General features: G+C 33.1%; 1 protein-coding gene across 2 annotated transcripts; it reads right to left on the bottom strand.

The window, feature by feature from the left end:
- Positions 1-105: 105 nt before the first annotated feature.
- On the bottom strand, positions 106-25,303 carry LOC132757056 (RNA cytosine C(5)-methyltransferase NSUN2-like). 2 transcript variants are annotated; one of them, XM_060748242.1, is made up of 20 exons: positions 25,238-25,303; positions 23,619-23,699; positions 23,288-23,416; positions 22,548-22,684; positions 21,463-21,567; positions 20,566-20,671; positions 19,771-19,924; positions 19,317-19,447; positions 17,988-18,043; positions 16,898-16,972; positions 16,040-16,170; positions 15,338-15,411; positions 10,688-10,815; positions 9,709-9,794; positions 8,706-8,919; positions 5,930-6,013; positions 4,868-5,000; positions 3,348-3,440; positions 1,307-1,445; positions 106-229 (listed from the first exon to the last, which is right to left on the bottom strand). In XM_060748242.1, exons 2-20 carry the CDS (start codon positions 23,661-23,663, stop codon positions 186-188), a joined length of 2,064 nt encoding a protein of 687 aa, XP_060604225.1. In that variant the 5' UTR covers positions 23,664-23,699; positions 25,238-25,303; the 3' UTR covers positions 106-185. The 2 variants fall into 2 exon arrangements, with proteins under 2 accessions (XP_060604225.1, XP_060604226.1); XM_060748243.1 differs by lacking the exon at positions 25,238-25,303 and adding an exon at positions 25,050-25,227.
- Between the last annotated feature and the right edge of the window lie 1,236 nt (positions 25,304-26,539).

Below are 26,539 nucleotides of genomic sequence, written 5' to 3'. Positions count from 1 at the left end.
CTGATACCATTTTAAAGCAATTCATTAATAGAATGCGCTAAAATGACACCATTGTATAGCACGCGACTCGTCTGGTTCCCCCATGCCAGATTAAATATTTTCAACAGGAAACACCAGTCTGATATGCAAGAAAAACAGCGCTCTCCTTTCAGTAATATTATTATAAAGAATATTTGACTTTTATCTTACATGTATTTTGGCCTGTACACAAACAAAACACATCCCTGCTCTGAAATAAACAGACACATTCTTTGATTTAAAGATATTTTCAACAATGACTTGATATAAGAAATACTTCTGTCACACTTAATATAATAAGAGCTCTGTAAGCACTTGGAGGTAAATAACTAAATTTGGTAATATGACAATATATTAATCATTAAACAAAATTTTGCTTACTTGCTTTTCTTTCATTTCTAAAAACAATTCTTTCAGCATATTCATTAAGGGTCGTACCATTATATAAATGTTTTCTGCAAGCAGATATCAACTACCTCTCCTCTATATAAGCAGTTTACTATTAGTACAACTTTAATGAGCCGTCTAGTTAACTCAATAAGTAAGGCGTTAGAATGTGAATATGGCGATCCTATTTTGATTCCTGGATAGTACAGGTCACTTTTGATGTGATTGATCATGAAAATTTTTCTATGGTCATCCGCACTGTACCTCTGCTCTGGTATGTACTGTAGTTAATCAGTTCCTTGCAAAAGTGAAGGCAACTAGTACCGGTCAACTGCTTGACAGCCAGCCCAGGAACAATGGGGTGGCTGAACTGTGATCTGGTAAATTCAATGTGGCTTACTGCCGTGACTACCAAACCAACACAACTACCACAATGCCCTTATCACTGGCATCTAAGCTTACAAAGCTCAATATTAAAATTATCAATATTATTTCCAATTTTTTGTCAAACTATATCCACAGCTCATGCATGTAATCTGAATGATAAAGTTTGCAGTAACTAACACTATACGCAAGTTAAAATCAGCATAGAACTTTGGACCATTGAACAATTCAAATGCATACCAGGGTGTAAATATAGTCACATTTTTTTTGCTATGACAAATACATGTATTGGACTTTCTCAACAGCTTTCAAGTATATTAACACTCTAACCTACATATGATTTCAGTTTACTAGGTCTTCATTTGCCTTCTGTTCAAATTCAAAAATTCATATAAAAATCCTAACACTGTGGGGATCTATTTCGAAGATAAACTTTTCAATGAAAAAGAAGCCAGATGCTGTAGAACGAGTTTAACGCAAAACAATTTTATAAACTTATAAGTCAATGCCAACTCACCTGCTTCCTGTAGGTCGGCCTGCGCTTTAGCACTTAGATCAGTAAACTTTACTTTGTCATAGAATGCCAGTTTTAGAAGATCATCACTGTCTATGTTCACCAGTTGTTTCGAGATAAATGGATACAGGAATGCCAACCCCTGTCAAAAAAAAAACACTGTGGTATAAGTAAAAGATATCACAATATCTCTTTCTTGGGATTCCATGACAATCTTTTGTTTGATTTAAAAATCATACCAACACTGTAAAGGTCTTATGGTGACTTTCCAGGTTTACTGGTTGAGAAAGACCAAAGCTGTGCATTTTTTAGGCATAAGGCAGCACCCAAGAAGAACCACCAACCTTCTGTAAGCTTGCTGGATAGTTTTCTCAAAAGTAAGAATCTGAGATAACAAGAGCTGTCACAGGAGACAGCGAAGCTCGACTAATGAAATACTGGACGCAGTAAGGAGGACAAAACTATGAAAGAAAAATCAATTATTTATAATTATGTATTAAGTTACAGTAAAAAATAACGTTTGTTAACATAAATTCCAAGATCAAGGGGAATAACTCTAGAAATAGTCATGCTAGAGTTATGGACCTTGCCACACAACATTTGTGTAATGATAAGAAATATATATTTGAAGTTTGAAGTAGATACCTTAAAAAATAAAGAAGTTATTATATTTCTTAAAGAAAATCCTAAGTTCAAAGAGAGATAAATCTGTAAATATTGCTTCAAGAGTTATGAACATTGTCACATAAAATGTAATTGATGATAAGGAACAAGTGTTTGAAGTTTGAGGTAGATACCTTTAAAAATAAAAAAGTTAAAATAAAAAATAACATTTTTCTAGTAAATAAATCTAAGTTTATGGGGAGATAATTCTTGCAATATTGGTGCTAGAGTTATGAACCTTGTCACATAAGATGTGGATGATGATAACGTAAATATAATTGAAGTATGAAGTTGATCCCTTCAGAAATAAATAAGTTACAGTAAAAAATAATATTTTTTATGGAAAATTCTAAGTTCAAAGGGAGATAAATCTGAAAATATTGGTGCTAGAGTTATGAACCTTGTCACATAAGATGGGGATGATGATAAGGTACATATATTTGAAGTATGAGGTTGATCCCTTAAGAAATAAAGAAGAAACAGTAAGAAATAGTATTTTTTGAGGAAAATTCTAAGTTCAAGGGGAGATAAATCTGAAAATATTGGTGCTAGAGTTATGAACCTTGTCACATAAGATGGGGATGATGATAAGGTACATATATTTGAAGTATGAGGTTGATCCCTTAAGAAATAAAGAAGTATCAGTAAAAAATAGTATTTTTTAAGGAAAATTCTAAGTTCAAGGGGAGATAAATCTGAAAATATTGGTGCTAGAGTTATGAACCTTGTCACATAAGATGTGGTTGATGATAAGGAACATATATTTGAAGTTTGAAGTTGATACCTTAAGAAATGACAAAGTTATAGTGAAAAATATTTTACTGCACCAAAACTTTAATCTAAAATCTGGACGCGGACGCGGACGCCGACGCCGACGCCGACGCCGGGGCGAGTAGGACAGCTCTCCATATACTTCGTATAGTCGAGCTAAAAATGTCAGTAATAATAAATGCTAGCTAATTACAAATTAAACAAAAAATCACTATAGCTTAGACAAAGTAATAATGACTATAATTTCCATGGAAAGAGGGCTCTTGATAATTATACGGTTAATGCCAATATTAAAACATAAGGCAGATTTCTTAGGTTATTGACTTCTTACTCTGTTTCTAAGGTTACAGGTTATGTTAGTAAAATGACAATTTTTGGCATGGGGCACATACTTACACCCAAGGTATGTTATTTATAATAATGTATGTTTACTTTCTTGAAATAATGTTGTTTTTTTCTTTGACTTTAAATTGATGGGAGGTACCCTTGTGCAAAATTTAAATCAGGCTTGGGTGTTTTTTTTTTGTTTTACAGCCATTGTCCATGACTTTTTGAGACAGCCCTTACACATTTTATTATTACATGTACAAAAAAATATATATATACAAACCTCATGGCTCATCATGACTGATAAAGATGTATCCACTGTGTTCCATAATTCTGGCATCGGATAAAACATACACATACCAACTGCTGCACTGAACTGAAAGTATCAAAAACACAATAAACCACTCTTAATACAAGCAAAATAACTAGTAACAAATCATGAGATGAATCACATCTATTATAATTTGAGGTTGGTACAAGTACAAAACTTATGATGAACATACTTTAAAACAACTTATTCCAATGAAGTGTTATTAAATTAACATGGTTACTATCAGTGCCATAAGGGATTTAATTCAATACAGTGTTGGAGCAGTACCTCTAGATGCTTGCAGAAATCATGATCACAAAATAGATAGATATCACTTTTTTCGCTTATCCTTACATTTTTCATTCATGATTGTACACATTTTGATCTGAACAGATAAATTATAACAGACTTCTTTAAGTGCATTTCGGCAGGTGAAAAGACAAGATTTTAGCATTTAATCATTCAATTGCCTTGTCTGGTATATATCGGTATACGGAATTTAGTCTGGGGCTCTAACACTTTTTTAAGTGTTACTCAATAGGAGCAATCAAACTGACCATGCAACATTTTTAATTTGATCGTCAGGCCACCTGTAAAATTGCCATTTTCACTCTTTACATAAGATATTTTTAGCTATACTTCAGGGAAGAATTCGTTATTCCAGTGGAAAAATATCTGGGGAAAGGATGTGGTTTTGTTTGTTGTACTACATGTCTTCTAACTGTTGTTGGTAGGGCTATAGCTACATAATATTACCTACATTACATTGATTACCTACATTACATTGATTACCTACATTACATTGATTACCTACCTGACATTGATTACCTGCCTGACATTGATTACATACATAACATTGATTACCTACATTACATTGATTACCTACCTGACATTGATTACCTGCCTGACATTGATTACATACATTACAATGATTACCTTCATTACATTGATTACCTACATTACATTGATTACCTACCTGACATTGATTACCTGCCTGACATTAATTACCTACATGACAATGATTACCTACATTTCATTGATTACCTGCCTGACATTAATTACCTACATTACATTGATTACCTACATTACATTGATTACCTGCATTACATTGATTACCTACATTACATTTGTATAGTGTTGATTTTGCTTCACTTTTGAAATGGACTAGTCTTCCTTTGAATTTGTTCAATAGTCCATTTGTAGAGATTTCAATATCAAAATTCTAAATCTGAATCTGAATGGCCTGGTCTGAAGCTGTGTATGTTGGTTTGGAATCATATGGTGGCATAGACTTTGTTATCTTGCTGGTGATATGTAAAGGTCTCATAAAACAATCAAAATAGCTATTTCAATGTTACATGTTTCAATTTGAATTTAATCATTCAATACTCTTCAATCAAAAGAACTTGTTCCAAAATATGTTTTATTTGTACATTTAGTTATTCTGAACTAAGCCTATGAAAGAATAGACAATACTGTATAAGAATTCTTACATTGCTATCGGCTTTTTCCCTGTTATATCTAACAAGTGTCTTAACCATTGGACAAGTCTGAAAGAATGTTGTTTTATTATGTCGCATCACCAGATTTGTTGGATCAAAATCATCGGAGATTTTAAAGAATTCCCTGAAAAGAAAACATAAAATATAATCATAATAAAAAGAGATTTTATTTTATTTTATCTCTTTCTACATTAAGGTCAATAGGGATATTTAACTCTAAAGAGCTTCATTGGAAAAAAGTCACTGCAATCCCGACCCTGGACAAGTACAATAGCTCTCCTGATTCTCCTTCAAGTCAAGATAAAAAGATCAATATTTATAATTCAAAAGCACCATATTCTTAAGATCAATGTATTTCTAATGACCCTTTAGTTACCTCTTTGCATGTTAATCAATGTAATCAAATTATGAAATACATATAATTTTTATTATTTTTTGGGGGGGAGGGGTGGGGGTTTACATCACATCGACACAGTATAGGTCATATCGTGACGTTCCAGCTTTACTGGTGGAGGAAGACCTCAGGTGCCCTTCCGTGCATTATTTCAGTAGAACCACCGATGTTCCGTAAGCTAGCTGGATAGCTTCTTCACATGAAAGAATCCAAAGTCACTGTCAGGATTCGAACCCACAGCAGTGAGGGGCAAGTGGTTTGAAGTCAATGACCTTAACCACTTGGCCAAGGACGCCCCTGCATGAAATACATATAAAATCAAACATTATTTTGTATAACTTTTGTATTTCAATGTGAGGTTTATTTTCTGTTGATATCATAGCCTGTTTAACAGGCTACTAATCTAAACAACATTTTTATTACCATCTTCCTCTGTTAGTTTTTGGTCAAGTCCCAAATTTAGGTTTGGGTACAACGTAACTCTATAAGGCAAGTATTTTTGCACTAAGCTCTCTGCACCAACTATGGTTTTCAATCAGTGAATATAAAGTACATGTAGATCTTTTTCACATGCACTTACATTTATCTGTACATCCATTATAATGGCTACTAAAGCTCAATCATGTGAAGATAGTACTTATGATATCTAAAACACTTACTTGATTTTCAACCATTCCTCTGTGGTTTTCTCACAGAACATGAAGTTATGCTCTACTTCAGGTATCAACTGTTTAGGTTTACACCTGAAATCATCACCCAAAATAACTCATAAACAAAACAAATAAAAACTTCTCTATTATTGTATTTATGATGAGCACACATCTGAGGGCATGTTTCTTTAATACATACAGTCAAACATGTGAACAAAGGTCATCCAAGGTAGAGACTAAACATGGCTTTGTAGACAAGTGGTCTTTAATTGGCGGTTACTCTGTTATATTCAATGAATTAATAGTGGTGAAAGGTGTCCTTTACATACAAGGTGGTCTTTAAAGCAGATTTGACTGTACATGTAGATCAATTATAACTACAAAAAAAATTAATTAAACAAGAGCTGTCAGTAGGACAGCAGCGCTCAACTTTTCTTCGTGCTTGATAGTAGAAAAGCCTTGATAATGTATAATTTTCAAAGTTAACAAAAGGGCAAAATTTTTCTTTAAATATAGGCCTTGGAGAGAGTCCTATTATGCTCTCAAAGGAGTATAAAATTTCAACTTGTTTCAAAGCCATATGTCAATGGACTTTGAAAATTTGAGGTATTACAAAAACATTAACGTAAATTCTAAGTCAAACAAGAACTGTCGGAGGACAGTAAAGCTCGACTATTCTAAAATTTGTCACAAGGGTGTTTCATTGAGTATAATAATGCTTACCTATATGAATACATAAAATTGTCCGAAAAGGTACAAACTCTTCAAGTTTCAATACATTCCCTTCAGTAGTTATGGAGATACAAGCTTACATACAAAAACTTAACCAAGATTTTCTAAGTCGAAAAAGGGGCATAATTATGAAATAAAACAATTCAGAGTTATGGGACTTGTACCAATCACCTTAGATAATCACAGAGACCAAGTGTGTGAAGTTTCAATCCATTCCCTTCAGTAGTTATGGAGATACCAGCTTACACGCAAAAACTTAACCAAAAATTTCTAAGTCGAAAAAGGGGCATAATTATGTTGAAAAGCAAATCCGAGTTATGGGACTTGTGCCAATCATCTAAGATAATCAGAGAGAACAAGTGTGTGAAGTTTCAATCCATTCCCTTCAGTAGTTATGGAGATACCATCTTACATGCAAAAACTTAACCAAGAATTTCTAAGTCAAAAAAGGGGCATAATTATGTAAAAAAGCAAATCAGAGTTATGGGACTTGTGCCAATTATCTTAGATAATCACAGAGTTCAAGTGTGTGAAGTTTCAATCCATTCCCTTCAGTAGTTATGGAGATACCAGCTTACACGCAAAAACTTAACCAAGAATTACTGAGTCGAAAAAGAGGCATAATTATGTAAAAAAGCAAATCAGAGTTATGGTACTTGTGCCAATTGTCTTAGATAAACACAGAGAACAAGTGTGTGAAGTTTCAATCAATTCCCTTCAGTAGTTATGGAGATAACAGCTTACATACACAAACTTAACTAAGAATTTCTAAGTCGAAAAAGGGGCATAATTATGAAAAAAAGCAAACCAGAGTTATGGGACTTGTGCCAATCATCTTAGAAAATCACAGAGAACAAGTGTGTGAAGTTTCAATCCATTCCCTTCAGTAGTTATGGAGATACCAGCTTACATACAAAAACTTAACCAAGAATTTCTAAGTCGAAAAAGGGGCATAATTTTGAAAAAAAGCAAATCAGAGTTATGGGACTTGTGCCAATCATCTTAGATAATCACAGAGAACAAGTGTGTGAAGTTTCAATCCATTCCCTTCAGTAGTTATGGAGATACCAGCTTACATACAAAAACTTAACCAAGATTTTCTAAGTCGAAAAAGGGGCATAATTATGAAATAAAACAATTCAGAGTTATGGGACTTGTGCCAATCATCTTAGATAATCACAGAGAACAAGTGTGTGAAGTTTCAATCCATTCCCTTCAGTAGTTATGGAGATACCAGCTTACATACAAAAACTTAACCACAGGGACGCCGACGCCGACAAATGGGTGACTGCATTAGCTCGATTATTCTGCGAATAGTCGAGCTAAAAAGTGGCATAGTTCTGTCAAAATGCTTGATACAGTTACCTCCTCCTGTCTACAGATTGGGGTCATGATAATTAACAAGTGTGCAAAGTTTCAAAGCCATATGTCAATGGACTTTGAAAATATTTGAGGTATTACAAAAACTTTAATGTAAATTCTAAGTCGAAAAAGGGGCATAATTCTGTCAAAATGCTTGATATAGTTACCTCCTCCTGTCTACAGGTTGGGGTCATGATGGTGAACAACTGTGTAAAGTTTCAAAGCCATATGTCAATGGACTTTGAAAATATTTGAGGTATTACAAAAACTTTAACATAAGTGGTTACGCCGACGCTCCGGTGACTACAATAGCTCTACTTTTTCTTATCCCATAGTCCAGCTAAAAATCTTCTCATTTAATTTCTAAGTAATGTTCCAACATAAGAATAAGATTGTTAACAAACAAGAAAAGTAAGAGAGAGACTGAAACATGTTTTTGAGCACCACACTAAATACCGTATTGCGGTATATACCAGACAAGGCACTTGAATGATCAAATGCTAAAATCCTGTCTTTTCACCAAACAAAATGCACTTTAAAGCATCTAAATAATCTCTTCTCATTGATTAATATACATTAATGAATGAAAAATGTAAGAATCAGCAAAAATAGCGATATTTTCCTATTTTGTGATCATGATTTTTGCAAGTGCTCTAACAAAAGCTGAATTCCAAAAGTAAACATCACTTACGATGGATCCATTTCCTGTCGTAGCAGATCAAACTTTTCAATTCTAACTTTACTGGTGGTGTTAAGTCTGGCATCAGTTGTTTCGGTTGTCCATTCAATCTCGGTAGGTGCCACCTGACATTTCAGTTTAATCTTGTAACCGTACTGCCGTTCTTTTGGTGCCTCGGGCGGCTCTGGTTGTGATCTCTGGTTTTTCATCTCTTCTATGATCTTAGCTGAAAATGAAGATCAAAAATACAGTGTTTCCTTCGGTAGAGTGGTCCTCTATAGGCCAATAACTTCTATACAACAATAGTATCAATTTTTCACAAACTAAGACTTGCCAATGAATTTAACCTCTCCAGAATGGCACCTTTAAGCAACAATCAAATTCAGTGTCTCCTAAAGAGTGTTCCTCTCCCAAGTTTGTACCATATTGAATATGTGTGATGATTAAACATTTCAGTAAAACAAAATATAAAATAATTGAAAATCTGTTTATAGAAATCCAAAAGTGACACTATCCTTTTCTCTACACATACACTCAGTTTGACAATGACCAAATATACATGAGTATTGATAGAGATTCAACAAATCATATGATAACATCAAAGTGATTACAAATACATCATCATTTGAAAGTATAGTTCCTTATTGAATGGCAAAGTGACATCAATCAAATCTAGTCTTGAGGAATGTTTTAGATTGAAAATTTGGAACCACTGGCTCACAAAGTTAACACAACATGTAAGATCATCTTATGATTCTAAGAATCTCTAGCCATATAGTCTACAGTTATCAAGCAGTTGAGTAGTCCAGGAAGAGGAGTATCCATATAATATACAGATTCTCAGTCAATTAATTATATGCGATAATCCATATAACAAGGGTATAAACAGCAATGTCAAAAGTGCATTTATACCAATTAAGGAACAAAACCTATTGAACAATAACAATTATGCCTATATACTGACTTAAGAGAACCAAATGATACCAGTTTTCAGAAATACAAATCTGAAATATACCTCTAATCCAAGGTAGTTCTGATGACTTAACAAGAACAGCGCAGAAGAAACCGGCTGTGTCATTGTCATGGGGTAAAACTCTCACACTGAAAACAGAAAATTTTCCTTTAAAAATTTGTAAAACATTTATTCTTGAACAGCATTTTCCTTTACAAATGAACAAAAATTCATTCTTTACATCACAAAACCCTTCATTTCCTGGTATTTAGTAGTATTGTGCTTTTCTTGAAATTTTACTAAGCAGTTGGTTTGTGGTGGTTTTTAGTCGCACAGATACTGTCTGTTTTCTGGCATCACTTAAGGATGACCTCACTAACTCTTCCCAGGTCAAACTGCTGTATGTCATCAGCTCTGTCTGTCTTAAACTGTACATATCCTGATGAAACTTGAGAGGGATTAGTCGTTGCCACAAGTATCGAGCCAGGCTTGATGCACATCTGCACAGTCTAGGCACTATACTGTTGACAGCTAAATTTTTGTATTTTGTTATTGAAATCCCTTTAAATTACAACGGCATAGCAGGACAAAACAATTACTACAGGTTTAAGCTGTATGCCTCCAGATGAGCCAAAATATTTCACGAATATCAACCTTGTGGAAAATGTAATAAGATTTTAGGGAAAGGTTAAAATGTTCACAATTCAAGAAAAATTAACATGTAATATGCAATTAATGACTGATGTTGCAATATTATACACCATATTTCTACTGTGAGACTAACTAAATAAGGGCTATTTTTTGCATATTTTGACCTATCTTGGTAATTTTCATAGATTCTAATTGCAATATTTTCAATGTGTAAATTACTTCCTTGGTTCAAATGACAATATTTTACTTATTAAAACATTTTTATACCATGAAAAATATTCATGAAATTTGAATGAATCAGGAGGCATGCTGCTTTACAGGTTAAATGGTTTAACTGAAAAATAAATTAACTCTAAACTTATTTTTCATAAAGTTTAACATATCAAATTACCATCTCTCCATATGGTAAGCCATAACTTCTTTGATTGGTGGTGGGAAAACACTTTCTGGAAATTCTTGTGTGAATGCTTCATTTGCGTCAGTAAGTTTCTCGAGGAAAATTCCATCCTCTGTCATCACCTGAAGGTATCAACTTTCTATGATATGAATTGTTCATACAATACAAAATATGTAATATAAATAAGCAATTTGCTGAGAACAGCTGCACATTTAAGATCGGGTGAAAAATACTTTTTAACATTTACAGAAATTTCATTCTTATTTATCTATAATAAAAGAGCTAACCAAAAATGTTTCAAAATAAGATGGAAGCTATGGTGAACATAAAAAGAATATAAACTGAATGCATCATTTAAAGATTTATGAAAGGACCATGCTGGTAAAGATAAAGTTTGGTGAAGACCCATCAGTACAAATAATATATTGGCAAGACCAGTGACGCCATTGCATAGCATGCCTCTCATCTGGCACAGTCCATGCCAGATGAAATTTCCTGGCATGGGTAAAACAAATGGTAACAAGCAATTATCATAGTATTGCAAGCAATCCATAAGTCCCCTACCGGTTAGAACCCCAGCAACTTTCTGATGGGCCATTGGCCAGTCAATTTTACCAGTGAATGAATGACATGAATGAACTTAAATCTTTTGAGTTCTAAGTTTGTCTATATCACAGTAATGTGTTAAGTTTCCCTGCCTAGTAAGGAAATTATGTTTATACAACCTTGTCATATTATTACGATGTGGGATTTTAAAGTAAATCCTATAAGGAATGAAGAAGTTGGAGTGAAAAATACCAATTTCTCAAAAAAAATCTAAGTTCAAGGGGGACATAATTCTGGAAATAGTCTTGCTAGAGTATTTAACCTTCTCAAAAATGTTGAGTGATAAAAAGAAACATATATATGAAGTTTGAAGTAGATACATTAGGAAATAAAGAAGTTATTTAAAAAAGACAACATTTTTTTTCCATCAAAATTCTAAGTTCAAGGGAGGTAATACTGATAATTTTTGTGCTAGAGTTGTAAACCTTGTCACATATGATGTGGTTGATGACTAGAAACTTATATTTAAAGTTTGAAGTAAACACCTTAAGAAATAAAGAACTTATAGTGAAAAAGCTGAAATTTTTTGAAATTCAGGCTATTTGTTGCCATAGCAACCAGAATTTTCAACATAGGAAGAAAAGAAAAAGATGTGCATAATCTCCAGACTGCCATCTACCCATATTTCAAGTTTCATAAAAATATTTTCAGTACTTTTTGAGTTATCACTGGATCCAGTTTATGTGTTAAAATTTGCCATATTTTCAGACTATTTGTTGCCATAGCAACCAGAATTTTCAACATAGGAAGAAAAAAAAAAGACGTGCATAATCTCCATACTGCCATCTATCCATATATCAAGATTTATAAAAATATTTTCAGTACTTTTTGCGTTATCGCGGGATCCAGTTTTGTGGACGGACGGACTGACGGACTTACCAAAATTTGATGTTTATGAGGCAAATGAGCTCATAAACACCACCTGGACCAACGTCCATAAGCAAAATAAGCTCATAAAAACAAAAAATAGCTCTTAATTTTAAATTTTATGAGTTTATGTTCTTTATTTAACTACGGAATGAAGCTCATAATAATCAAATGTTGGCTCGGACTGACAGACAGACGGACGGACGGACAGACAGACGGACGGACAGACGGACGGTAAACCTAAAGTCCCCTCCGGTTAAACCGGTAGGGGACTAAAAACCAGTCGGATATGCAAGAAATGTATATTCATGATAAGAAGCCACTCATATACTTATTTCTATACAGCAATCCACCAACTAAATAATGTTGAAAAGTTCTTCTTTTAGCTGTGGTGGGCCATCAAAGGGGCTAACATGGCTTAAATAAGGGTGCTTGATACAGGCTCTTCAAAAGATTATATGATATTGGTCATTATCTATTGATGGGACTTTAACTTTGAGGGCAGATTTTAAGCTTTTTGAGCTGTTCTACCTGAGATAAAACCATATTAAAATCAATTCTATAATGTTTAGTGTTCAGCCATTTGTTGGTTTGTAGGGGAAAAAATGGGGCAAAGGTAAATTGGTAAGCAACACAAAGGAAAGACCATTCAAGGGTAATATATACCCACAATATACTGTACAGTATATCTATTGGTCTGTCAGCAGTTGCAATACTGATTTTTTCCACTTTCAGTTGAAGTGGCCCATATAAAAAGGGTTGTGACCCTTGTGATCTTGTTTTCTTTTGGGGCGTTGAATGGCAACATTGACAAATTACTGGTCCTACATCGCTGAAAACTAGACCTAAAAATAGTTGGTACAAGTGGACTTATGCTGAACAGTTCTACGTAGTAAGTAAATTAAGTCACTTGTTGTATGGTTGACAATCCTTATAGATAATGGATACTTGTCATTCACCATTTTAAAAGCTTCCCCCTAAACTTGCAGGTTTGTTTAAGTAACAAATGCAGAGACACTATCATTCTTAAGAGTCAGTCTGCAATATTCAATCATGATGACCTTATCTTATTAATAACACAATGTTGAATAGGGCTACCTATATTTGCTAAATTACAGTCTGAATGGCCTAGAGCTGCACAGTAATTTGGCATCCACAATTATTTTACACAAGAAAAAATTTATGGTTTGAAGTTTTGTAAGTCTCACATAGAGCTTGTAAATCAGTGTTCCATCAATCTAATGCTCCCCAGAGCTTATTTGACAAACTTTATTAACTTGTGATACAATTTTAAATGGTCTAAATAATCCATGTCTACTTCAGAAGCTTTCACAAGAAGGTACACCTGTCTTATTCTCCGAAAATCTAGCTTACTTTAACTTTATATGAACACCTTTAAACACCCTCGAATAATAAGCATTTCTTCCAAGAATATTCAACAGGTTTTGTGGGATTTTAATCACTCTATTCTCACCTTGTTCTGCTGTTAGATCTGCCATCCTATTGCCTGTTTGTTTCTATCCATACATACTGGGCTATATTAATTTTCTAGGGACGATGGAGGGTGAAATACAAAATGACAAGGACATTTGGGGGAGAAATGCTGTCCAACAAATCATGTGGAAAAATAAAAGAAATGAACACGAATAGACATGTTGTTGTTAAGATGCTTTGTTTCCATACATTAGATAAAAAATCTGCTTAAGATTATTTCTATTGCTGCAGTTGTGAAGGAATTTTGTTATTTTTTTTGGGTGGGGGGGGGGGTTGGCAGGGGGGGTTCATAACCCCTGACTTAAGTACATCAGGCCAATATTTTTATTATACTTTATGAGAGTCTTGGAATGGCAGGGCATCAGAATGGCTTGGGAAAAATTATAATGGTATATCAAACGAAAAGTTCATCAGGACCAGCTGTAATGGCTCAAAACCAGGGCAAATATTGGCACCACATTGTTGGCACAGCATTTTAAAATGGCAATCAAATGGATATCAAGTTTGGACAAAATGAAGGTCATATTGGGCACACATACGGACAAACTATGTCCTGAGAGGAGTATGTAAAACAGTTAAACTGCTTTTAAACACATTTTGATGACTCCCAGTCTTTGAATTTCCAGCTGCATTTTACCTAATAAAAGATTATGTTATATACATCATTAAATTGGCCATCAGCAATTTGTTGATCTCTTTTTCAATAACTGAAATCTATATTCAAATCTTAACATATATCAAAGAGTATAAAGTTTTAACTAGTGATATCCAAATTATATTTAGGAAATGCATTTTTATATTGTTATGTTTTTGATGTTGCAAGATGCATGCAACACTCTTAGTAGAATTAATATGGATACTTTTGTGGTTTACCGACTTTTATCAATGACAATGCATGAAAAGGCCAATAAAAACTTAACAGTCCAATACAGAAATCTATATTGGACTCTATATTGTTTTGAATACAGACAGCCTAGAATAGCTTTATACCCTTTAATGATTTGAAAACAATACCAGGCCAAATAATCATTAACATTTCAAGTCTGAGTCTTCAAAAAATGCTCAACATTCATTTCTGTTATATTTTGTTTGACATAAATTGATCTAAATGACATTTACAAGATACGGTATATAAAATCTGCCAAGTTTCATCACAATGTTTATTTTTTTTTACAAAAATGGAATACACAGAGTATCCATATTAACAGGTCTAAATTTTCACTTAAAACATTAATGACTATTGACCCAATTATTTGCAAATGAATACAACAATAAGATGCTATTTTCATTTTTGTTCCTTTGTTTTGTACTGAAAATAAAATCTGCACCAAAAAAAAGCAGGAATGCATTCTTCTTATATACCATATGGCATTTTAATGAGCTACTTCAATACTCTAATTTCTATGTCCTGATCACAGTCAATAAGATACTGTTGAAAGATTGCACATAACAATATTTTAAATCATAAACACGTCACACCTATTATTGCAATTATCATCATATCGTCCCAACATGTCACCTAATGATGATCATAGATCCTTCAACAAAGATTTCTAAAACACCTGTTATTCATTTATTCAAATTATGGTCATACAATGCATAGTACACACATACAATTGAAATTGTATTTTTGTCTACATATTTTTTCGAAACTCTTCATAAAATCAATGCACTTACCTTCCATGTGGTCATTCCAGGTCGAATTTTGAAATCTTTCACTAATTTCCTTGCATCAAACAGTTCTACTGTACCTGAAAATTTTATATCATAATAAGCATACATCTGCAATGCAGATTTCACAATCATTTCATCGACCAACAATCAAATGTTCTTAAACTTAAGCCTACTGGAAGCAATTGATTATCTGAGGCAACAAGTACAAACCAAAACCAAAGTTACCAAAACCAAATTTGACAAAGCTTAACTGCCATTTTGTTTCAACAAATGTAATTAATTTTAGCTTTTATAACAGTGTCACCAAAGGATTCTAAAGCTCTTTCATTGCAAGTATAAATATCCATAGATATCTTGCAATATCTGTCCGTATCTAAGCATGAATTATATTAGTACAGTAGAACTTCAGTAAGTTGAGGTTGAAGGGACTTGTGTAAAAACTTCAACTCACCAGGACTTCGACTCATGAATCGGTCTTAATTTCATGACAAAAATTCAAGCCGTTTATGTTTACAAGTAAGTTACAAAAGGCTAGCAATAACTAAACCTGCTTATAGTAAATACATTCCGTGTGATTATCATGCGACACCGGGTCACAGAAGTTCTCATATGAAAGTAGTTCTTACTGTTTACTTTCAAATACCACTTTTCTGATTTCATCATCAAATAAAAAACGTTTTAACAAATTTATGGATATATACATACCTTGAGCTTCTTTGATCATTGCCATGACTACAGCCTCATTTTCAATTGGATTTAAGGAAGTTGTAGAGTACAGTACACGACCTTTAACCTTGACCAGTTCAAGAGCTCTTCTTAATATTGCCTTTTGATCACTGGAAAAATGAAGTAAGTTTTGATTTTTGAATAAGATTTTGTATATCACATAAACCCACTGTATATGTCCAACCTATGTCAGGCCACAGATCACTTCCATGCAGTTTCGAAGATTCTTAACTGCTACCTGTTTAATTTTACTATTTTAACTTTGAGTCATGCACACTGTTTTGCCAAGATGAACATTATATGAATGTTATAGTATTTATAGAGTGGAATGAAATTTCAAATAATAGGCTTTCTGACATTTAAAATTTAAAAGCAAGCCTTAGCTGGCACAAGTGTGGCATAGGCTCTGCACATTGCATTGTTCAGATGGACATTTGAGCCAAGTTTGAAGAGTCTTTTAAAGGGTACAGAAATTTATAAAGCAGACACAGAATTTCTGATAATTGGTTCTCTTAAATCTAAAATCCAAGTTGACTTTAAGTTGGCACAAGGGTCGCATGGGTTCTGCATATTGCATTGTTCAGACTGACATGTGAGCCATGTTGTGGTAAGGGGTATAGGATTTATAGAGCGGACATCCATGTGACAAGGGCAAGGCATGAAATAATAATAATATCCAATTTACTATCCTAACTTTTAAGACATTATTTTCTGTGACTAAAGAGATACATTGCATGCAATACATATATAATAGTCAAACAAATACAAAGGTTAAAGTAGGACAGCCATAATATTCTTGAAATAGTGAAGTAAATTAATAAAGAATACAACACTCACTTATGAAAGGTTAAAGCTGCCCTGGGTGTCCACGTCTCCTGGACACTTACGTTCTTCCTCATTGTTCCATCAACACTATAAGAAAATATATTCTATTATATATCACCATCACAACAATTGAAATTATATTTTTTAAATTTTTAAATTTTTCAAAATTTATAAAAGTGAGTTTTATATACATGTGTATGCAGTTATTGTGTGGTTTTATGAACTTTTTTTAAAGTGACATAATTATTAACATGGTCATTGACCGATAATTGATCATAAGAAATGTTAAAACTGTCTTAAAGGGATATTCAGGCAAAATAATGACAAAAATATTAAAATGATCTTATGTACTCAAATCACGCTAAAATGACTTTTCATGAAGTTTCAGCTTGAATTTCTGTTTAAATTCTATATATTTTGGGTTTTAAGCGTAAATATATCTATATATGCTGAACAAAATTTAGACGCCAATAGAATCAACAAATAGTTTTAAAACAAGTCAGGTGACTTGAACAAACCCTTGAAGTTACAATAACAGATATTGTGGATATTGTATGATTGAAACAAGCCTAAGTCATTCATTTGACATGTTCTTTAACGTTTCCAGAGTTCACTTTGACAACTATTGTGAAATGCTAGCGCTCTAACCTGACCCACGCGGGTCAAGTTAGGAAACCACCATTTTATTCTTTATATGGAGAAAAGTTTTGTTCCTTTGACTGTCTAATATATTCATTTTGAGGGCATTTACAGAATAATTAATGAAATATTCAAAACTAAGAAAATGAAAATTTTGCCTGTGTCTCCCTTTAAATGTAAAAAGACTGCCCCATTTCTTTTATCAAATGAACATTAACCATACATCCTGAAGGATACTTCACTTTTCTGTGAATCACATCATTCTGTTATTGATTGTAAACATGAACTAGACTGTAAAATTTAAAACAATTATGGCAAAATTAAGTCATCTTGACTTTGACCTATACACCCACCATTCATATTTGATTGAATATAATGTCAATTTGATAATCATTTTATGACTTCATTAAACAGCTTCCTACATTAATAAAGTCTTTACAGAAGTTGAGAATGTAATGCTTACCTGCATTTCACATCACATATTATCCTGTCAAATTTCAGCTGATTTTGAATGACCTGCTACAATACAAAATATGATAATCAAAATATGAAAAAATCATTCTAAAGCAAAACTTTATTATGAAAATAAAATATTTCAGGAAAAATGATATACATGTAGTAAAAATATCAATGGATAAAATATGATAAATTGTTTTCCAAAAAATAATTAAGAGAGTTTGTTTGTTTGTTTGATTGCACACCGACACAGTATAGGTCATATGGTGACGTTCCAGCTTTACTGGTGGAGGAAGACCTCAGGTGCCCTTCCGAGCATTATTCAGGCACAAACAGGCACCTGAGTAAAACCACTGACGTTCCGTTAGCTAGCTGGCTAGCTTCCTCACATGAAAGAATCCAAAGTCCCTGACAGGATTAGAACCCACAGCGGTGAGGGGGCAAGTGGTTTGAAGTCAACGGCCTTAATATCAATAACACCAATCTGACAATCACGGGCATATCCTCCTATATCCCAAGACAGTGAGAAAAAAGAAAAAAAAATTTATTTGTCAAAATGATAATTTATCTAACTACCTGCAACATCTAATAATCCTTTGAAAATATTTATTGTACTACATACATCAAAATACACCTTTATCAACCCAGAGTAAAAACATCTTGGGTTGTATCCCCCGTAACTCCCCTAAAAAGTCAGCCTACACATAGTTTCAGACCAAGCTTTAACAGCCTACAGTCTGTAAACTTATACAGTCAAACTTCGTTCCTTCCAATTCTGAGGGCCTGTGCAAATTTGTTCGAGAGATCAGAAGCTCGAGCCAACCATGGTTGAAGTATTATCATAAATTACATCATCATATTTTACATATAACATAGGCCTGAAGGTTTTCCTGCTTACATTGGTCGAATGAAAAATGGACTGGTCGGCAAGTTCAAGCAAACAAAGTTTGTTTGATTTGGTTTTACGTCACACAAACACAGTATAGGTCATTTAGCGACGCTTTACTGGTGGAGGTAAACCTCAAGTGCCCTTCCGTGAATTATTTCAGGCACGAACAGGCACCTGAGTAGAACCACCTATGTTCCGTAAGCTAGTTGGATAGCTTCCTCACATAAAAGAATCCAAAGTTCCTGTCGGGATTCAAACCCACAGCGGCGAGGGGCAAGTGGTTTGAAGTCAATGACCTTATCCACTCGGCCACAAATGCCCTCAAACAAAGTTTAGCTGTATCTTGTGAGTACTTTCACACTGAAAAAATTAGCCCCAGGCTTATCTTGAAATAATCTCTTGAGTACGAAAGCAAGCTCCACAAAGCAAGAGAAGATGCTTACTTACCTTGTCAGAAGTAAAAAAATCAGGATATGTTTTAGCATCAAAGAATGAATAAACCACTTTAACACCTTGTGTCCACGAGTAATGCATCTTGTCCTTGGCTTTAAACAAGTCATTCAAGATCAAAAGTCCATCTATTCAAAAGAACAATATTGATTGATTTTTTTACAGTTTGTTTATTTGTTTCCTCTTTTTTTTAAAGGAAAAAAATGAATAAAAAGAATGACTACATTCAGCTACATGTGTCATCTAAATAAATTGTTCGAGCAAACTAGACTTATAAAATAATAAATGTGTTCGTCATGAGATATTTATGATAAGAAAATCTGTGACTGATTCAACGTACTGCATAAAAGTAGGTATATATAGCTGGCTGCTATGGTAATAAAAGTGATGATGTCACAATAATGTTAAAAATAACTTAAATACACAAGGTCAATTAGCGCAATGCTCTTACTTTGACTTTGAAGTGGTTCCGAGTTCATAGCTTCAGCAACTTGACTGGCTATATAACCCGGTGCAGCGCACATGTCTAACACACGAAATTGAGGTTTAACATCCAGCAAAATGTGCGGGAACATACTCCATGACTCTAGCCCTTGTAATGTCCTCTGTAACAAAATCAAACATTGTACAAAAAAAAATTCAGTGTATAGAGTTGTTTCATTTTGACTTTGCAATCATAATGCTGTGACATAGTGCAAAAAGTATTGTTTACAAGTAATTTTTGATTCAATGAGAGTTCAGTATAAAAGATTTAACAATAAATGAATCTTTTTCTTTAAAATCATTAAGTTTATTCAACAGACAATCTCTAAAAAATGTGTTGAAAAACTAAATTATTAAATAAAATGACTAATTATACACAGTTATTTAACAATGAATTTCTTTTTTTAATTTCTAGTTTTGGAACTATCCATTAACAAATAATTCGGATGAAATGATGATAAATTTTGAATCTGTGATAAATCCAGACAATATACACCAAGGGCACTTTATAGCAATAATTCTGATTGATTTTTGAAGTTTGATTTCAAGTTCTTCAAATTGAAAAAGTTATGCATAGAGGGCAGCTTTCGCCAACCTGCCAACTTTACAAATCAAATACTAGTAACCATAATAATTTTCCGTTGGACAAGTTGGTCCATATATTATATAACTACATTCAGAATGCACTTTTTATTATGTTACTTACTGATTCATTTCTGAAGAATAAAGGCACTATAGGGTATATGACTTAAGATATTCTAACCTGATTTTTTTCACTGCGAATAAAAGCATCATATTCTTTCAGACCAAGATATTTGTCTGTCTCTCCATAGGGTACATTCAAAGTCCAACCAAGTTCTTTAGGATACCTGACAGAAAATGTAGCAGAGGACTATTATCAATTGCCAGCAATAAAATTGGCAACAAAAACGAGAGCTATCAGTAGGACAGTGGACTCAACCATTCTCAGTACTTGACAGTTAAACAAGAGCATGGACAATGTAGGCATTAACAAAACAGAAAATTATATTTATTAAAATACTGTATATGACATAATTATGAGTCAGGGTTCATACTGACATCCAATGCCAAAATTCAAGCACTTTTTAAAACAAGTTTTCCCATTTTTCAAGCAAAATTTGTTGCACATATAATATATCATTTGTAACTAATGATAAAGTAAGTTTTCTTCAACCCATGGATAGTTTATTAGCCATTTTTTATTGAATACACACTTTCCAGTCGCCATCTTACGGTTTCTATAGAAGAACAACAAAAGCGCAACTACAGTATATTCATACCCAAACTAGTTCAAATCAACTGCAATTTATCGTCTAATAAACAAACAGTTCATTGATTTTTGTATTAAATTGGATCTTTTTTTGGTTTGTTATCTGTCAACCATAATTCTGTCGAAATTCATGCTTGAGTTATAGGCCTTGGAGAGTGACCTCTTATTATGCTGCCAAATATGTGAGTGAAGATTCAACTTATTCGCTTTAGCTGTTTTGAAGATACCAACTTGCAGACAAAAACTTAACCAAAGTGTGTTACAGACGCCTGGATGAGTACAATAGCTCTCCCTATTCTTCAAAATAGTCCTGCTAAAAATATACACAATTTACTTTATAACAATTTCATTTGTAAGAAATTTCATTACCATGGTAGTATTTCAAGTTTGATAGGAACCTTGTTGCCGAGAGTTAACTTGTTAATCGTATCTGCGTATTTCTTCTGAACGTATCGGGACAATACTCTGGCTTGACTGAAAATACCAAAAATACAATAATCGTCAAACAAATCATTATTTTCTTTACCAGGTCAAAATGATTTATCTACAAAACTCTACGTGTATATCTTTCAAAAGTATTAAATACGCTGCTTTACAGTTAAACAGTCAAATGTTATTGTCTTTGCATTTTTAAATATTTTTTTTTAAAGGTAATATCCATCAGTTGCTATTAGATTGTAACAAATTAACATCACCAATACACTTAATTAGTTTATTAACAATACAGATTGGCCTGCAATCATTAAAATAATTTTTTATATCTTGATAATCAAATTTCTTGATAGAAAGAATAATGCCTGTAAATTTACAATAAGAAGTATGGTGAAAACCATCTTTACACCATTTTGAGCAGTTGACTATTTGTTAAGGAATGTTTTTATTTACTTTGTTTTCATATATAATCTGTGTATGTTAAATAACACAGACACGTTTAGCTTAAACTGAATCAAACTATAGCATATGTCAGGGCTACCTGTAGTGGAAGTTTGGGTGTCATTTACCATACTTCTCAATATAGTCATGTAACTTCCAAAATGTAATGCTTTTCCTTCTTTACCTATTATAATGTGACTTCCAATGGTAAAGATTTTGCAGTCTCTGACTTTCAAATTTTGGAACTTAATAGAAGCCTTTTTATGAAAACAATGCAAATGTAAAGGTTTTGAAATATTTACTGTACCGGGGTATATCAAAATTGTCATTGTCTGTTATTACTTTACGCATTTAAATCCTATATTCTGAGGTCAGTTTTGCACTTAAATTCTATATTCTGAGGTCAGTTTTGCACTTAAATCCTTTATTTTGAGGTGAGTTTTGCACTTAAATATTACATTCTGAGGTCAGTTTTGCACTTAATTATTATATTCTGAGGTCAGTTTTGCACTTTAATCCTATATTATGAGGTAAGTTTTGCACTTAAATCCTATATTCCGAGGTCAGTTTTGCAAACTTACCTTGGTACACCTGGTACTGTATCAACATGGGATGGACACAGTTTATAACTCTCTACCAGTCTAAATGTGAGTGGAGGGGGACTGGTAATCTTCTTGAAGAATGCATTCCACTCATTTTCTGGTACCAACTCTATTTCCTATAAAACATTTACATGATGTGTTTAATCATTGCAACTTAATGAGTGCATCAAATCAAATTACTCATTTAAAGACTGATGAAAGTGAAAAATTCACACAAACAATTATACTTGATCCATATGTGACTTGGTGACTTATTTTTGGTCCATTAGTTGTACTTAAAACAGAAAAAATCTATATTCTCTTCATATCATATGCACAATATAGAAATTATGGTGGTTTTTGAAGTTTAAGCCACTTTGAATTCAACAGAGCACAGTTCAGCCACTGTATCGTTCCTGGGCAGGCTGAATAGCAGTTTACAAGTACTAGAGCCTTTATTTTCACAAAGAACTGATAACTTCTGTACAAGCCAGAGCAGAAGTTCAGTGCAAATGACTGTAAAAAGGATTTCATAATCAATCACAACAATAGTGACCTGCCATGTCTGGGAATCAAACCTGGGTTTCCCAATTCACAATCAAATGCTCTACCTATTTTGCTAACCAGAAGGCATACAGAAATGAACTCTTGTCAGCCTTAAAATAGAGAAAACAATATTTATGATTAAATCCCATATAAAAAATAATTGCATATCTCATGCTTAAATGCCTGGTATGTACCTTATAAAATTTGGTAAAATCAGCAAGTTTCTGTTTCTCAACAGGCTCCTTTGCTTTTTCTTCAGCCTCTTTCAGCTTTTGTTCTTTGACTTGTTTCTCCATCTTTGTGAGGGATGCCAGTGTAGACGCCTATAACATAGAGATAACTCACAAAATCATACCACTGTAACAAAATTTTGTAGTAAATAAAATGTTTGTCATTTCAGATGATTCTATATTGTATAAACTTTGTTGTTCAAATGATTTTCAATAACTGGATAAAATTTGTATGTTAAATTATTTATTTCAACAAATAAATCAATAGTAGTTTTGAGGTAATAAATCAATTCACCACTGTAATCTTTCCTCCTTGGGTCTTTTTCTTGCCCCTGTTCATCTTGTCAATTTCAATTTATTATGTCTTGCTTATGTTCTGAAAAAAAGGAGCCATATTCAATTCTTTAAAACAGCAATCACCCAGAGTTGTAAATTTATAAGAAAACAGATGTAAGGTCTTGAATTAACCCTTACCACAGTAAATATCTTAAATGGACTTGCCCATCTTTTAATCTGGACGAAACCATCGATCAATTTTAGGAAAATTTCTAAGAAAATACAGCCAGAATAGCAAACAGTGTCGATTATGATTAGAAGGCACAGCTGTGCTGTCTGATCTTGGTCTGCACTTGTCATGGGTAGATTCAACCAGAGCCAGCTGGGTAATTGTTAAGCAGTATAGAAATTTATGTTATGTCTATTTATACTGCAACACCTTCTTTCATGTATTATGTGCAGGAGCATCTTTCATGTATTATGTGCAGGAGCATTTTTACCAGAAATATAATACGCGGAAAGTCCAAGCTGGGCCAAAGGCCCCGCGAGGGCTGTAGCGCTCTTAGATAACATGTACGACGCATATCAATTCAACTGAAATCAAATTCAAACTAAATGAAAATTTTAAAAAAATATATATAGAGCTGTCAAAAAATCCATCTTAGTTAACTGGGCGCCCCCATTTTGAAATCCTCTTGAGCTAAATATAGATATCAGAGCGCTTTTAATGAGCGTCTACATAATTCAGACTATTGCTACCAGACGCATGCCAAGTAACACTTCCGGTGAAAGAAAACAAAATCAGAAAATAAACCTGCATTTCATCGATAAGAATTATAAATATAAAAAGTTACTTTAACATATCCTTTTTGATAGCTTTTATAAGCACATTAAAAATAACGTTAAAACAACAATTGTGATTAGAGATTAACAAAAATGGCGGACGGGATTTTCCAAAGGCTGATGCATGTGCAGTGGTCCCCCTTTATGTTTGGAGATTTTCGGAATATTCCGAGCGCTCCGATGATAGGTTGAACACCACCAATTTATTTGTGTTGTTTCTGGTACAAAATACCTTCAAGAAAGATCTGGTTTACATGTACACTAAACATGTTATTCTAAAATCATAATTCATAAGAGGAGCTTTCCACGCCATAGGTAACACCTAATTTCATATTATATAAGATTCATTCCGTTTTCTTTAGTGTATTATATATATAACTAAGTTTTACTTCTGAAATATACATAGGAGCCTAATCCATGAGATTGCAAAAAACAAACAGAACCATTTCCAATGTCTAACAATAACATGCCGGGTTTCTTAAAAAATGCAGCTAAAAAGACTTCAACGAACAGGTTTTAAAGTACTGCTAGACCTGTTACTGTCGCACAACGTCAAAATAAAGCGAAATATAAAGTTATGCCTTATGGAAGCCAGAAATAGGCCTACCGGTTCAGATAGGGGAATAGTGTGAAGCGACTGCGTGTTAAAAGTTGATTTTAACACGGGCTATTCTGATCGGACAATTTAGTATGACGATCAGTTTGCCCAAAAATGACTCATTTTGTAATGAATTATATCAAATTCTGACGTGAAACCCGAAAAACACAAAATATGAAAATAGACAGGCTTCGTACCAAACGCAACTTCTCGTGCCTTATGATAATCGGCGAATATTCCGAATGCACTCGAAAGACGGAATATTTTCTGTACCATACCGTACCGTTTTAAAAAATCTTCTTTTGCAAGGATCGTGAATTTATTGGACATGGGTGAGATGTTAAGGCAAGCGATTGAGTCCTACAAAATAATTTTGACATATAATAGTGAAATAAGAAACCTTCACTTCCAGCATGCAGTGTGTTTACTTCTGATTTGCACAAGAGTTAGTGTTGTTAAATGATGAAACATTTGTTCTGTGTATGGGAAGTGTGGTTAATGGTTATATATATTAGCAGATTATAAAACTCAAGCTTTTATTTCTCATATTCATTAAGTCAACCTGCCCATTAGAGCAACGTGTGTTTCCAAAATAACAATATAACGAACAGTGACATATGAACATAGTTTCAGAGAAAGTTACATTTAGAACAACCAATTTTGCTTACATAATTTGATAAATTTATGGAAAAGATACTAATTTAAAATGTACATGTTTGTTTAATACTATGATAAAAACAAATGTTGTTCTTTTTGAAACGCAGTTAGGAGATACATTTCATCTTTATAGATTGGAATGTAGATTATTGGCTTTTATTTAATCATTGTTGATTTATTCACCAATACGGATATATATATATATTACTGTACATAATTAATTTGAGAAAAATTGTACATATCAACTTCTGTATCATGAATACTTGTTTGACTTTCCTTAGCATTCTCATAGTGACACTTGTATTACAAGACAGAAACTTCAGCGACGAATATTTTATTGTTTCACTAAATAAATGAATTTATATCGTTTTGCTGTGGGAGTGCGTGATGTAAATTGGCGGTAAATTTCCAAAAACAAAATTCTAACATACTTCGTGATTTTGTCACGACACACAAAGAACATGAAGAAAAAACACCAGTGTTAAACTGCCAATAAACACTGGTTAGTGATTACATGTATGATGAATATGCGTTTGTTTCTTTTATTTTATGTACATGTATGTCCTCCCTCCGATAAGAGGGATAATTAGTCAATATGCCTTTCAAGGTAACAGTAGAACAAAAATAACGCATTATTATATTTATGTTTTCTTTTCTTATAAGTCTTAATTCCATATTTGTTTTTATTATTTATATGCTTGGTAATACGTAAATACATGTTTTCTAAAAAAAATCTCGTAGCAAAAAGCAGCAATCTTTTTGAAACTATTAAAAATAGTAAAGATTTATCAATCAGGAAAGTGAAAAGGGAAATCCCATGCGTTAAAACTCGGGAAATATTC

Source organism: Ruditapes philippinarum, unplaced genomic scaffold (assembly GCF_026571515.1).
Source record: "Ruditapes philippinarum isolate M1 unplaced genomic scaffold, ASM2657151v2 ctg109_1_1_1_1, whole genome shotgun sequence".
Taxonomy (NCBI): Eukaryota; Metazoa; Mollusca; class Bivalvia; order Venerida; family Veneridae; genus Ruditapes; species Ruditapes philippinarum.
This window is presented reverse-complemented; position numbering and strand designations above follow the sequence as displayed.

What these genes read in the sequence shown, in the direction of transcription:
- LOC132757056 (XM_060748242.1), bottom strand. Translation starts at nt 23,663, where the DNA reads ATGAACAGGGGCAAGAAAAAGACCCAAGGAGGAAAGATTACAGTG. An exon ending in ATTTTTTTACTTCTGACAAG is followed by an intron (nt 18,044 to 19,316) that starts GTAAGTAAGCAT and finishes TTTGTATTGTAG; the next exon opens with CAGGTCATTCAAAATCAGCT. An exon ending in AATGATCAAAGAAGCTCAAG is followed by an intron (nt 15,412 to 16,039) that starts GTATGTATATAT and finishes TAAAATTTTCAG; the next exon opens with GTACAGTAGAACTGTTTGAT.